The sequence below is a fragment of the Peromyscus eremicus genome, chromosome 6 (genome assembly GCF_949786415.1).
Source record: "Peromyscus eremicus chromosome 6, PerEre_H2_v1, whole genome shotgun sequence".
NCBI classification, from domain to species: Eukaryota; Metazoa; Chordata; class Mammalia; order Rodentia; family Cricetidae; genus Peromyscus; species Peromyscus eremicus.
Window position 1 is genome coordinate 71,019,133 of NC_081421.1, and position 13,568 is coordinate 71,032,700.

The following is a 13,568-nucleotide window of genomic DNA, read 5'->3' on the forward strand; positions in this document are numbered from 1 at the left end:
ATTTATAGCTATTTTGATTGAAAATTCAGAGAAACATTACTTTAGAAAGGGGCACATGGCATCTCATCTCCCAAGATCCTTGATAAAAGAAGAAAAAGAACAACACGGAATGGTAGGTTAAGAAGGAAGCAAGGGCTGGAGGGATGGCTTGGCAGTTCAGAGCATTGGCTACTCTATTCTAGGTGACCAGGGTTTGATTCCCAGAACCCAATGGCAGCTGACAACCGGCAGTGACTCCAATTCTAGGGGCTCTGATGCCCTCTCCTGGCCTCTGTGGGTACTGCACATACATGGTGTCTTGACATTGGCATACATGCAGGCAAAACCTCTAACACATAAAATACATAAATCTCAAAAATAAAAGAATGAAGTCAAGGGCCAGTGTGTGTGTGTGTGTGTGTGTGTGTGTGTGTGTGTGTGTGTGTGTGTGTGTGAAGTTCTTGCATGCCTCAAAAGTATGAGGCTCTGAGCTTGATCTCTAGAACCCATGTTAAAAAATGTTGGGTGTAGTGGCATGTACAGCATCTCAGATGCTCTGGGGAGGCAGAGACAGGAGCATCCCTAGGCTTGCCGGACGGCTAGTCCAGCCTAATGGGTGAGCTCCAGGCCAGTGAGAGACCTTGTCTCAAAGGATGTGAACAGTGTTTCTGATGACACCTGAAGTTATCCTCTGGCCTCTGTGGGTGTAGGGGTGTGTGTGTGTGTGTGTGTGTGTGTGTGTGTGTGTGTCTGTCTGTCTCTCTCTCTCTCTCTCTCTCTCTCTCACACACACACACACATAAAAAAAAACGAAGTCAAAGTGATGCCCTGGTGGCTCATGTCTGAAATCCCAGCATTTGGGAGGCACAGGCAGTAGGACCTTCTCAAGTTCAAGGCCAACAGGGTCTACACTGATGTGTACTTGATAGTTTCAGGCCACCTAGAGCTACACAGGGAGATACTGTCTCAAAACAACAAAAATGAATAAACAAACCAGGCGGTGGTGGCGCACGCCTTTAATCCCACTTGGCAGAGGCAGGAGGATCTCTGTGAGTTCCAGGCCTGCCTTCGAAAAACCAAAAAAATAAATAAATAAAAATAGCAACAAATGAATGGAGTCAAGCCTAGAGCTCCTTTTAACTGGGCGCTGTTTTAAAACTTCATGAACGAAGAAGCACCATGCCACCAAAACAAAATTCTCATCAGAAGAAGTAACCCGGTTTCTGTGTGCAATAAGCTTCAGCACAACCACAACCGTTAAGGAGACCTCCCAGAAGACTTAGCCCCAAACGTGCATGTGGTCAGGGAGGGGGGTCCTAATCTCACCACCTCCATGTGCTGGCCAGGTGACCTTGGACATACAACCTTTCTGGGTCTGTGAAATGGAAAAATCAGGCATGAAGAATTCACACATTCCTCAGGTCTGACAAGTAGATGCCCTTTATTGGCTCTAACCAATAAAATACTGCATGGCAAACAATTATTTAACATGCAATTATTGATCCTGCATATTCCTAATGGGCAATTTTGCTATATCTCAGGCCACACCTGGGGCCGTTCCTTCAAAGGGATAAACTGAAATCCTCAAGAATATGGGGTTTGTCTAGATTCCCTTTCTTCATGCAGAACAGGCTGAACACCAAGAAGCCAAATACTCTTACACAAGATCACTCAATTCATGTCTTTGGGAAGATGTCCCCCAAGATCCCCTTGAGTTTAGACCAAGACCCATGGGTTAGCAAGAAGGAATATTAACTGAGCCCCTGTGACAGATACTGATTCAACACGAGCTTCCAACAGGCAACCCTGGAAGAGAAGCCCAGGCTGTCTCTGTCCTGGGGGAACAGAACAAGGTCGGAGTGATAAGGCTGCCGTGAGTTGATGAGTCACACAGCTATCAGAGGACACTGCCAGAGCTGAACTGGATCCCAATGGCTGCAGGAATCCTAACGAAGGGATGACCGAGGAGGGGTGAGGGGGATGGGATGGCAGGGGCTTGGGGCATCGTTGCATAGAAGGTGGAACCCTAATCAAGGCCCTGAAGAAAGAAAACTTGGATCCTTCTCAGAAATCTGTCAGCTCTTCACCACTGGGGTTCTGACGGTTACTAGCTCACAGCAGTAAATGTGAACCCATTGCCTACCCGGAGTATAGAAATGCCAGCAGCCTGTCCAGCAGGTGAAGTTTCCCACTGGCCTCGATCAGGTGCTCTCCGACTTCAAAGGGCTCTGGTTCCACACCTAGGGAAGAAAGAATCCATTTCCACTACTGGGCCCGCTAGGAGCAGATTCCCTGAGGAGCAATGCTGACAGCCGGCCACCAGCAAAGCAGCCCCACGCTTCTTACACTGGGTGTGCCAAGGCTCTTCTGTCCTGGAGGAAGTTTATGATTATGTGTTTGTATGAGGACCTCAATACTTCTTGACACCAGTCACAGAGGCAGGCATACCCCAAAAGAAAATTAAACATAAAAGCTTACCTAAGGGGCCAACCCACCTCGATGTTAACAGTCAAGAAAACCCAAACTGGAGTCTGAGCTCTCTAGGGAAGCGAATCAACAAACATGTCCAGAGATGGCACATACATTCTAAGGTAGGTATGGGGTAGCAGTCAGAATTACCCGCAGAGCTTCCTTGAAAATCTACGTGTTCCCAACCATTAAAACAATCAAAAACCCTAATGGGCATCGAACTAAGATTCTGTGAACTGTTTAAACAGTTTCAGCATTAGGAACCCCTACCTGACTGAACAAACCTCTGCACTAGGCCTTCCTATGATACAGACCCCATGCCCAGAATTCCTAGAATTGTCCCTGGGCTTCCAATTGGAGCATATTTAAAAATTCCCAGTGGACAACCTGGGTGTGTTGGAGCAGGCACTTATACCAGCACTTATAATGCAGAAGCAAGTGGATCAAATCTCCACGAGTTTGAAGCCAGTCAGGTCTACATGGCAGGCTCCAGAACATCCTACACTACACAGTGAGACCTACTTCAAAAGAAAAAGGAAGGAAGGGAGGGAGGAAGGAAGGAAGGAAGGAAGGGAGAGAGAGAGAAAGAAAGAAAAAAGAAGGAAGGAAGGAAAAGAAAAAATGTAAATGAAAGTCCCAGGTGAAATGAAAATTAAACACCCGGCAAACCCACAGACAGAGGCCTAAGGTGCACTCAGAACCGTGGAAGTCAGTGAGACTAGGACAGTGGAGAGGCGCAGATGTGGCAGGCAGGCAGGACACAGCTCTTCTGTGGAGACGGGGAGGCTTTCAGAAAGCAGTGGCAGCTGTGCCACAGGTCTCTGAGGGGTTGACGGACCCTGAAGTGAGACAGCCGCTGGCGGGGCAGCGTGGAGACTGGTGAGGAAGGGCGGCCTGGTGTGCTAAGACAAGGAAGGAAGGAAGTGGGAGGAAACACGCAGATGAACCCAACAACGGCTCTCTGGAGAACCGCTGGTTTTGACTCTCCAGAACCGTCAATGCTGTGAGAACAACGAGTTAGTGAGAAAAGCTTAAGGACATGTCTACCTTCTGGATAAAGAGGCGGGACAAACACAACGTAGGATCTGAGTCTGGATCTTGGAGTAAAAGAGAAAAAGAAAAACATGATCTCCAAGGATATTAGGAAGAACTGAGAACTCTGAGCAGACGGGTCAGATGACACAGATACAACAAACCGCATAAACGTAGACGCGGCGAAGGGCACACCCCGCCTCGGCCTGGGTCACAGACGGCTAATGAAACAGTGTCGTGGAGGACTGCGCCCTGCCTCCCTCACCGTCAAACAGATACGGGTGGTCCACACACTTCCGAAGCTGCGTGAGGATGTTCTGGAGGGTGACCCTCTTGGCGGTCTCATTCTCAAACGCATCTGAAATTGTAACAACAACAGGAAGAAAGATGGATTGCCAGAGCCACGCCTCCCGCCCCCCCAAGTCTCCCCAGCCTCAGACATTTAATCATGCGCACCTCAGACCTGTGTAACTGCCCAGACGGGACTGGACACCTTGTGAAATTTGCTTAGCCATCTCTCTAAGAAGGACCAATAAACTGGGAGTTGAATGTAGCGAACTTGATGACCCTTTTTCCAGACATCTACACTTCCCACCGTAACTGTTAGGGAGGCGAGGGACAACTACAAAATGGCAATCAGGAGATCACACTGTGGTCTCTCCCTTCTCACTCCCAATTCCTCCCAGTGAATTTGAGTCAACGGCATTTTGCAGCTCGTTAAGTATCCAATGGGCTGGAAAGACAGAGGGCAGGACTGGAGCACTTGGAAGTGCTTGCTTCAAGGCAGTAAGGGGAATTCGGCCAGAGGAAAAAGGAAACCATAACAACTGTCTGAGAGTCCCTGCCTCACTCACTGCAGCCGAGAAGAATCTAAGACTCCACCCCCTTCTTGTTGAGCACTTCCCACATGAAAACCACAGGCACTCAGCTTCTCCACAGACACGTCCCATACCTAGGTCTTTCATCAGGATGGCCTTGTAGTACTTCTTCTGTAGTGCTGACATGCCGTGGTATATCACCACCTCTGTCTTCTTGGGAAGCTCTGTGGCTACCTGAGCTTTCACCCGCCTCAGCAGAAATGGCTGCAAGAGTCTGTGCAGCTCACTTGCTGCATAAGGAAAAGTGTTAGAATGTAGAATCGAGGTATTCAACAACTAAAAAGCGTTCGGTCTGAATTCTGAGTCAGGACAAGGATTTTTTTTCATATTACAGCCACTCCTGGACTTACAACAGGGTTTATGTCCCTGTAAATTCACCCCAGGTTGAAAATATTGTTAGTTGAAAAATGCGTTTAATATACTTAATCTACCAAACATCATGGCTTATCCTAGTCTACCTTAAAAATGCTCTGAACGCTTCATTAGTCAGTTGGGCAAAATAGATCCCATTTACTAAAATAAGATAAATAAATTCAGTGCTGAGAGCCAGTAAAGACAGTCAATGGGTGAAGGTGTTTGCTGTCACGTGTGATGAGCAGAGTTTGATCCCTAGAACCTACATGGGAGAAGGAAAAAATGACTCCACAAGTTGTCCTCTGACCTTCACACAACAGTATACACAGAGAGAACCAACGTAAAAGATATGTTCAAGAAGTGACTATTACATATACTTCATTGGCAGCTCTATGCCAGCAGTTCTGGGGACACGGGGCACTGCGGAGTCTCCCTCTCATGGCTGACTGGGAAGCTGTGAGTGCCGATGGCGCCCAGCCTGACCAGAGAAAATCTTACGTCACTACCCCGGAAGAGAGAACCTTCACGGGTGTTTACATGAGCAGTATCTGCAGCATGTTTGTGCTGTGTGATCTTTATTAGTCATCTATGGTGGGCACTTAGCTTAGCTCTATCTTGACTACTATGAAGAGTGTGGCATGCCCGTATGGTTTAATTTCCTTTGGAACCAATCTGGATTGCTAAATTGTACGGCAGTTGTATTTTTAGCTTTCTGAGGTACCTTAGGACTGCATTGTTTACACTAATTTATATTCACTCCATCATCACTGGGTTTTCCTTTCCCCGAATTCTTACTGGCATTTGTGATTTTTTTTTGGGGGGGGGCGTCTTTGATAATAGTCATTCCACTGGGGTGAGTGGTACCTCATTGTCTTTTTTTGTATTTTTACATTTATTTATTTATTTATTTTAATTTTATGTGTATCAATGTTTTGCTGGCATGTATATAAAGGTACCATGTATGTGAAATGCCTACCGAGGTCAGACAAGGGTGTCAGATCCACTGGAACTGAAGTTACAGCTGTGAGCTGCCATGTGGGTGCTGGGAACCCAACCTGGGTTCTTTGGAAGAGCAGCCAGTGCTCTTAACCACTGAGCCCAATTTCCAGCACTTGCTGTGGCCTTGATTTACATTTACCTAACAACTACTGATACTGAGCACTACATGTATAGAATATGCTGCGTTCTATAGCTCAAAGCAGTAAGAAGAAAGCAATTATACACCTTTACTGCTTTTCTTCTTTAATAACTTCATACACATATGAAATATGCTCCGATAGAAAAAAAGCATTTGAAAGCATTCATTATCAAGAAATGATAAAAGTTCAACTGATGATATATATGCCAATTACCTGAGCTGATCACTACCCAGTGTATACACAATTCAAAACACTACACTGTACCTCATAAATCTGTACACAGCTAGGTGTCAACAGCAAGTCAAAGTTCACACACACGTTCCACTGAATGTGCATCACTCTACAGTATAAAAAACCCAAGCCGTGCCACAAATGGAGCTCTGGCTGTCCTTCTTCCTTCTCTGGGATCTCAGCTCCTCCTCGGCCTGTCACCAGCTCTGAACCCAGGAACTGCGAACCCTGAAGAACTCTATTCTTACTAATAATCCTGCTTTTTGGAGGCTCTCTTGTTCCCGGGATGTTTTTGCATTTATTGCTACTGATCAGCAGCCGCTCAGAAAGGTAGGCAAGTAACCACCACCTGCTTTATCAGCGGAGTCAAGTGCCAGCTCCAGGAGGCCAGGCTCCGAGCCACAGAGCTGACCGCAATGTCGTCAGTATTTGAGTCGTTTGTTCCCTCACCAGGTATCCTGAACTTCAAAGACCATCCTAAACCAGAATTACACTCCATGATAAGGTTGGCAGATACAGAAAATAAAATACGCAGGACAAGTAACCAGCTAATTACCTGGCAACTCTAACCACGGGAGTTGCATGGCAGAAAGAAATCTTTAGCCCGTAGTCTGGGGCCTTCTACTGGGAAGGGCTCCTCCAACTCACACCTACCCAATACATGCAGAATCAAAATACTGTCTTAGCATTCCGGGGTAATATCACAGCGATATTCAGATAATTCCACGAGACAGAGGGCAGAGGTACAGGGGAAAGCTGCCCCTGCACAAAGGATGATGAAGGTGGACCCCCCAACCCCCTCACCCCACCACCACATACTTCTACATCCTGTCTCTCTTAAGCTCTTGGCTCTGGTGCACGGTTAAAAAGAAACATCGACGCTGTGGACCACTGAATGATGGTATGGGCCTGCAGGAGGCCCCCTCCTACCTCTTCCAAAAATGAACTAATGAGTCCCAGAGAGTCGAGCACTGATGGGTGATGTCATTCTGTATGCTGTGAATATGTGTTGCTCTGATTGGCTGAGAAATAAAGCTGTTTGGCCAATGGTGAGGCAGAATAAGTTTAGGCAGGACATTCTAACTAGAGAAGAGGAGGAAGGCAGACAGAACAGAGGAGACACTGCCAGCCGCCAGAAGAAGAAGCAAGATGTAAAGATACCGATAAACCACGAGACACGTGGCAAAGTATAGATTTATAGAAATGGGTTAACTTAAGATATAAGAACCAGCCAGGCGGTGGTGGCGTACGCCTTTAATCCCAGCACTCGGGAGGCAGAGCCAGGTGGATCTCTGTGAGTTCGAGGCCAGCCTGGGCTACCAAGTGAGTTCCAGGAGAGGCGCAAAGCTACACAGAGAAACCCTGTCTCGAAAAACAAAACAAAAAAACAAAACAAAACAAACAAACAAAAAAAGATATAAGAACTAGCTAGCAAGTGGCTAAAGCCATTGGCCATACAGTTTGTAAATAATATAAGCTTCTGTGTGTTTACTTGGGTGCAAGCCGCTGCGGGACCTCGGGTGAGAGAGAGATTTGTCTGAACTGCAGGGAGCCGGGGGTGGGGGTGGGGTGGGGGTGGGGGGACGGACGACGACAACCCAAGAAACTTCTGGCTACAGAGCACAGGCAGCTAAAAGAAGTCATCGAAGCATCTAGCCCTGGCCTTCTGTTTGTGGCTCTTCAGCTCCCCGGTCTTCTGGCTGTCTTTCTTCTGTCTACATCTGCGCCAAGCCTTCCTGGGGACGATCAGGAAGAGAGGAACCTACCTGATTTGGACTCCTTTGCAATGTCCTGGTAACGCTGCACAAAATCCTCCACTTGCTCCCTGCAGAAGAGATCGGGCTCTACAACACTGAGGAGGGAGTACAGCTCCTGGAGGTTGTTCTGGATGGGAGTTCCGGTGAGCAGGACACGGAAGACCGCTGAGAACTTAAACACAAACAAACAAAACTAGAAGTCCCCCACACCGGGAGGAGAGACTGGGCGGCCCAACAAAGAGCAGCCCGACAGCGGGAGTGGCCGCAGTATGACAGCAGGAGGCTTGGGTGCAGGCTGTGTGTTCTACAGATGAAGGGCTTGACTCTGGTTGCAGCTATAAGGAGCAGGAAACGGCCCTACAAAGAGTGCATAGGGATGCAAGTATTCAACACCTTACTGTTACTCAATCTCGGAGAGTTAAATTACAGGATGCACCCTACGTGGGGGAGCTTACCAAAGCAACTGAGACCAGAACGCATGCGCACAGGGAGCAGAAGGAGCTAACACACCAGGCCCCTCCACTACAGGTAAAAGCAAGACCGATACCAAAACAGTGCCTTTTGTAAAACTCTGTGGAGTATGGAGACTTCCGGATGTTTCTGGACTCTGTGCCACATGACAGTCCCAAACAGAAGAGACTTCTTTAAATTTTCAGAAACAAATGGGGAAGCCAAAAATAAATCTCCTTATCAGTAATTAAATAGTAGTTATTAGTAATGAAATTTAAAGGTTAAGAAAAACAGTAACAACAGAGTATTCCTCCCTTGGGACACCGTACTCTTGGGAGTTCTTTCTCATCTTCCTTAATAAGTCTGTTTTCTTTGCTCAAACCAAGAAAGAAAAACATTAACAAGAGATATTAACGCCAGGTGGTGGCCCACACCTTTAACCCTAGCACTCAGGAGGCAGAGGCAGATGGATTTCTGAATTTGAGGACAACGTGGTCTACAGAGCAAGTTCCAGGACAGTCTGGGCTACACAGAGAAATCCTGTCTTGAAAAACAAAACAAACAAAATTTAAAAAAGATACTAGATCAAGGATGGTCAATCTCTGAACTGACATAATAAGAACCATGAAAATTAATGTAACAAAAGAGAAAAGCCATATTCCATACATGTAGATATAACCAACCATCTTATTAAATAAGAAACACAGAACCAACGCAAAGAAGAAAGCCAAGAGGTCAGAGCTAAGAGCTAAAACCTTATCCTTCCTCCTGCGATGGTCCTACCTCTCCGAACCAGAGCTACTTCCTGTGTTAAAGTCTTTATATAGACTTTCTGTTCTGCCTTCTCATTGGTTGTAAACCCAACCACATGACCACCTCATCACAGCCTGTCTGTATAGACCTCCAGGTTTTCTATGATTGGTATTGAGATTAAAGGCATGTGTATCCAATACTGGCTGTATCCCTGAACACACAGAGACTTACCTAGCTCTGCCTACCAAATGCTGGGATTACAAGCGTATGCCACCACTGCCCTGCTTTCCTATGGCTAGCTAATAGCTCTGACCCCCAGGCAACTTTATTTATTAACATACAAATAACATTTTAATACAAATAAAATATCACCATACATACATGCATGTTATCTTAAATAAAAAGAACACAGTGGGCACTACACACACACACACACACACACACACACACACACACACACACGACATACTGAAGTGTTAATGCAGAAGTGGGTGGGCACTACACACACACACATACACACACACACACATACACACACACACACACACACACACAATATACTGAAGTGTTAATGCAGGAGTGGGTGGGCACTACACACACACACACACATACACACACACACACACACACACACACACACACGACATACTGAAGTGTTAATGCAGGAGTGGGTGGGCAGTACATACACACACACACATACACACACACACACACACACACACACACACACACACACACACGACATACTGAAGTGTTAATGCAGGAGTGGGTTACGGTCTCTTTCCCTTTTCTTAACTTTTGGCTGGGCAGCAATCGAAAGACCACACAGTGCTTTTGTGGTAAGAAAGTGGTGTGGCATGACCAGTTAAAGCTGGATACAAAGGTTTGGGCAAGCTCCTTGTGTTCTTTCTGAAACGCTCATCCATTATCTACCCACCCGTGCCTGTTCTGCTCATCGGACAACGTTTTTGAAGTACCTCAACTACGTGGACTGAGCTTTGTACGCACAGTAGCCAGAATTCACACGGTGTATTCAGGGGAGAGCCGAGGTGGTCAGTGAACAGAGGGGCACGAGGGTGACCGCTGGTCACAGTATTTAGCTTTTCCTAGGACACGAGTTCAGTTTGTGGTTCAAAGTACTGTCCACTTTGGCATCAGAACTTACAGTTGAAAAAGAAAATCAAAGACAATCTGTCTTTATAGCACTTTATAAGGTTTGTGTATAAAACACTGTCTAAGCACATCCTTACTAAATATTCAATATTCTTTCTCATAACTTTTTATGACAGCTTTGGTTGTAAATGCACTGTAAGAATGAAACATAAATCCCAGCACCAACTCCCCATTTTCACATTTAGGTCACTTCCAACTTCACAAACAATATTAAGAGAGAAAAAAAAAACCAGACAGAATCCCCATTCCTTCTTTTCAGTGCAATAAATACATGGTTTTGTTTGGTTGTTTGGCTCTTTACTTTCTTTGGTGGTGGTGGTGGGGGGGTGTTCTTTGTGTGTGTGTGTGTGTGTGTGTGTAGGGGGTCTCACTGTCCTGGATCTCACTCTGTAGACCAGGCTGGCCTCAAACTCACAGAGACGCACCTGCCTTTACCTCCCAAGTGCTGGGATTAAAGACCTGTGCCACCATGCCCCACCTGAATACATGTATTTTCTTTTTCAACCATCTAGTGATCTACAATCCAAACCTCACCTAACAAGGAATGCTGACGTGTCCCAGAGCAATTTCCTCGCTCCACCCCTCCGAGTCTCAGTTTCCTGATGAATATGAAGTGCAGGCTCTGAAGACGGCAACAGAACTCGGTCTGCCCACTTCAAAGCCACCAGCCCGGGCTCCCTCTGCGGGACCTGTCTCTTCTCTCATCATACGTCAGTAAACTGGCACGGGAGCTTACGAGGCATTCTCTTACAGGACAGACACCTAGGATATGGCAACTGCTATGACTCGAATGTGCTCCCTCCAAAGTACAGGCGCTGCCACCGTGGCAGTACCAGGAGGTGTCCCTCCAAGAGGTAACGGGGCCAGAGGAGCCCCTTGTGAAAAGGGCCTTTTAAAAGAATCCTTGAACTACCTTTCACTTCTCTCTCTTACCTTTCTGCCATGTAACACGGTACGAAGTCCCTAAAACCTTGCTCTGGCTCTGCAGCCTTCAGAACTGTGATAAATAAATGTCTGTTCATTATGACCCAGTCTGCAGCACTGCCCTCAAGCAGCACAAACGGACCAATAGAAAAACCTTTTGGGAAGGTGACACTGTTAAGAAGACACTAAAAAGAAGCGGCGATGGCACCAGAGAGCAAGAGGAAGCCCTACGAGGGGGCGCGATCTACAGAGAATGAATCTGCTTTCAAACTCCCAAAACTGCAACTTCTAGGCCAGGAACTACAGAACTCAGATCAAAGGTTTCCTTTCAAATGCCCGCTAGATGTAAGTGATTTATTATGGGATGGGAACAAACTTTAGTCACCACAAAAACTAATGTGTAGCCTCATGAATGAACAAGCCTTTCAACTAGGAGAGAGATGGTCCATTTTTCACAGGCATCTCAAAAAATAAAAAAATATATTAAAAAACCCCAAAACACTGGCAAATCATTCCCATGTTTCCAGAAAAGTGGGAGAGGCCAAGAGAAGATGAGAACATATCATACTTTATAATAAAGACCATAGATGATGAAGTGATAGTCAATGGTATGGAACTGGTCTTCATGTGAGCTATTAAATTCTTTAAACAGGTAAATTGGGGAGAGGCGCGATATGCCCAATATATCTGTTATCGCAAACAGAGATTTATGGTGAGGTTGTTTCTGTAAAGAAATCCAAGATGATCCAAAGAGAGCTGAAACATTTCCAAAAGCACAATGCACTTTACTGGGGTGGGGTCTTATTCGATAACCGGAATTAACAAACCTTATCTTCTTTCTGGTGCCCCCACAAATGTTCACTTAGCCCTGCCGTAATCTGACTAAACAAGGAAAGCTTCAATTAAACCCACGCTATTCAGACCTAAACTATTTTTTAGAAAGATCTGACTGTGCAGCCCGCCTCCATCACTCCCAAATGCTGGGGTTGCATGTGTGCACCACTGCACCCTGGCTAACATCCTTTGGGAAGAGACGAGTAAGCAGGGTTCCAGAGTGTTGTCAGGACAGTGAAATTACCATGCACGAGACAGCCCTCGTGGGGAGATGTCAGTATGCATTTCTCCCAACCACGCAGCATCTACAACAGCAACAGTAGTTTATTCACAACAGTGAATCTGTGAGTTACAGATTCTGAGTGACAATGTCAACACCGTTCTGACGCCTGCCCCAAATTCACTGCTCGGATGGGATGTTGGTAAATGAGGGAAGACATGAATGGAGGAGAGATGAGGGGCATCTCTGTGTCTTCTGCACAATTTTGTTGTAAAACTAAAAGCACTCTTTAAAAGATTATCTCAAACAGCAGGCAGTTAGGTGAATGCCGAGGCTACCCTGTGAATTTACCTCTGAAAGTGTCCTGTGCAGCAGGGAGTTCTGGTTTTTCAATCTATGAGCTTCGTCCACAGCAAGAACACTCCAAGAGAAGCTGTGAAGAGAATCCGCTTTCAGCTTTGTGCAGCTAACTCACGTCTCACAACCACCTCACTGTGAAGCTCCAACTATCGTTAGACAGACGAACCACCAGCCTGGCCTCAGAAACACGTCTGAATCCCCTCCCCACTGAGATGCAGCCGTGGGCATGGACAACAGCTGTGTAAGGGGGGTACGTGCAAGGGGCTTTCCCCTGAGACAGAAGAGATGGCAGGAAGGAAGGAGCCAAAGCCAGAGAGAAAGGAAAAACATTTATAACCATGTGCCAGGTACTGAACTTGCAGCTCTGAGTGTTTAGTCCAAGAGAACACGGTGACTAGACACGGTCAGATCAACAGGGAGATGAAGCTGGGAAAGGCTGGGTGATTTGGTCAGGCTCACAGAAGCAGCAGTGAGATTCAAACCCATTAGAAAAATTGAGGAGATGGCTGTGCCACAGCAGACAAAGAGGGGATTTAATGAGAAGTTCTCAACGGAACCAGGCCCGGTGTCTCCTGCCTGTTGGCACGAGGTCCTCAGTGACCACTGCAGAGCATGATTTGTTGTATAGCAGCTAGCAAGAGCAACTGATCAGTGTCAGCCACAAAAGCACATACACGTACACACATGCATGTATTTCTACACTGCATGTGTCTTACTATGCAGCTCAAGCAGGCCTCAAATTTGCAATCCTCCTGCCTCAGCTTTCCAAGTGCTGGGCCACAGGCACAGAGCACTACTACTCTTTGGCTACAGAAGCACATTTTTAACACATACTTTTGGGAAACTGTTGTAAACCTCCCCAAATATGGTAAATATTTATGCATGAATATGTTTTAGGATATATTACTTAAAACAGCAAAAATTGAAAATAACTTAAATATCAAATAATAGGCAATAAAATATATGGCTATACAATAAGGCATATATGGTCACTGTAATACAAATGATGGCTGGG

General features: G+C 46.2%; 1 protein-coding gene across 1 annotated transcript in view; it reads right to left on the reverse strand.

Annotated features, from left to right (window-relative positions):
- Nucleotides 1-13,568, reverse strand: part of Chd1l (chromodomain helicase DNA binding protein 1 like) — a 63,610-nt gene that overhangs the window by 32,503 nt on the left and 17,539 nt on the right. The window contains exons 6-10 of the mRNA XM_059265934.1: nucleotides 12,545-12,626; nucleotides 7,849-8,011; nucleotides 4,433-4,588; nucleotides 3,746-3,838; nucleotides 2,123-2,219 (exon numbers count right to left, since the gene is read on the reverse strand). Of these exons, the coding sequence (XP_059121917.1) occupies nucleotides 2,123-2,219; nucleotides 3,746-3,838; nucleotides 4,433-4,588; nucleotides 7,849-8,011; nucleotides 12,545-12,626 (591 nt within the window). The remainder of the gene's footprint in view (nucleotides 1-2,122; nucleotides 2,220-3,745; nucleotides 3,839-4,432; nucleotides 4,589-7,848; nucleotides 8,012-12,544; nucleotides 12,627-13,568) is intronic.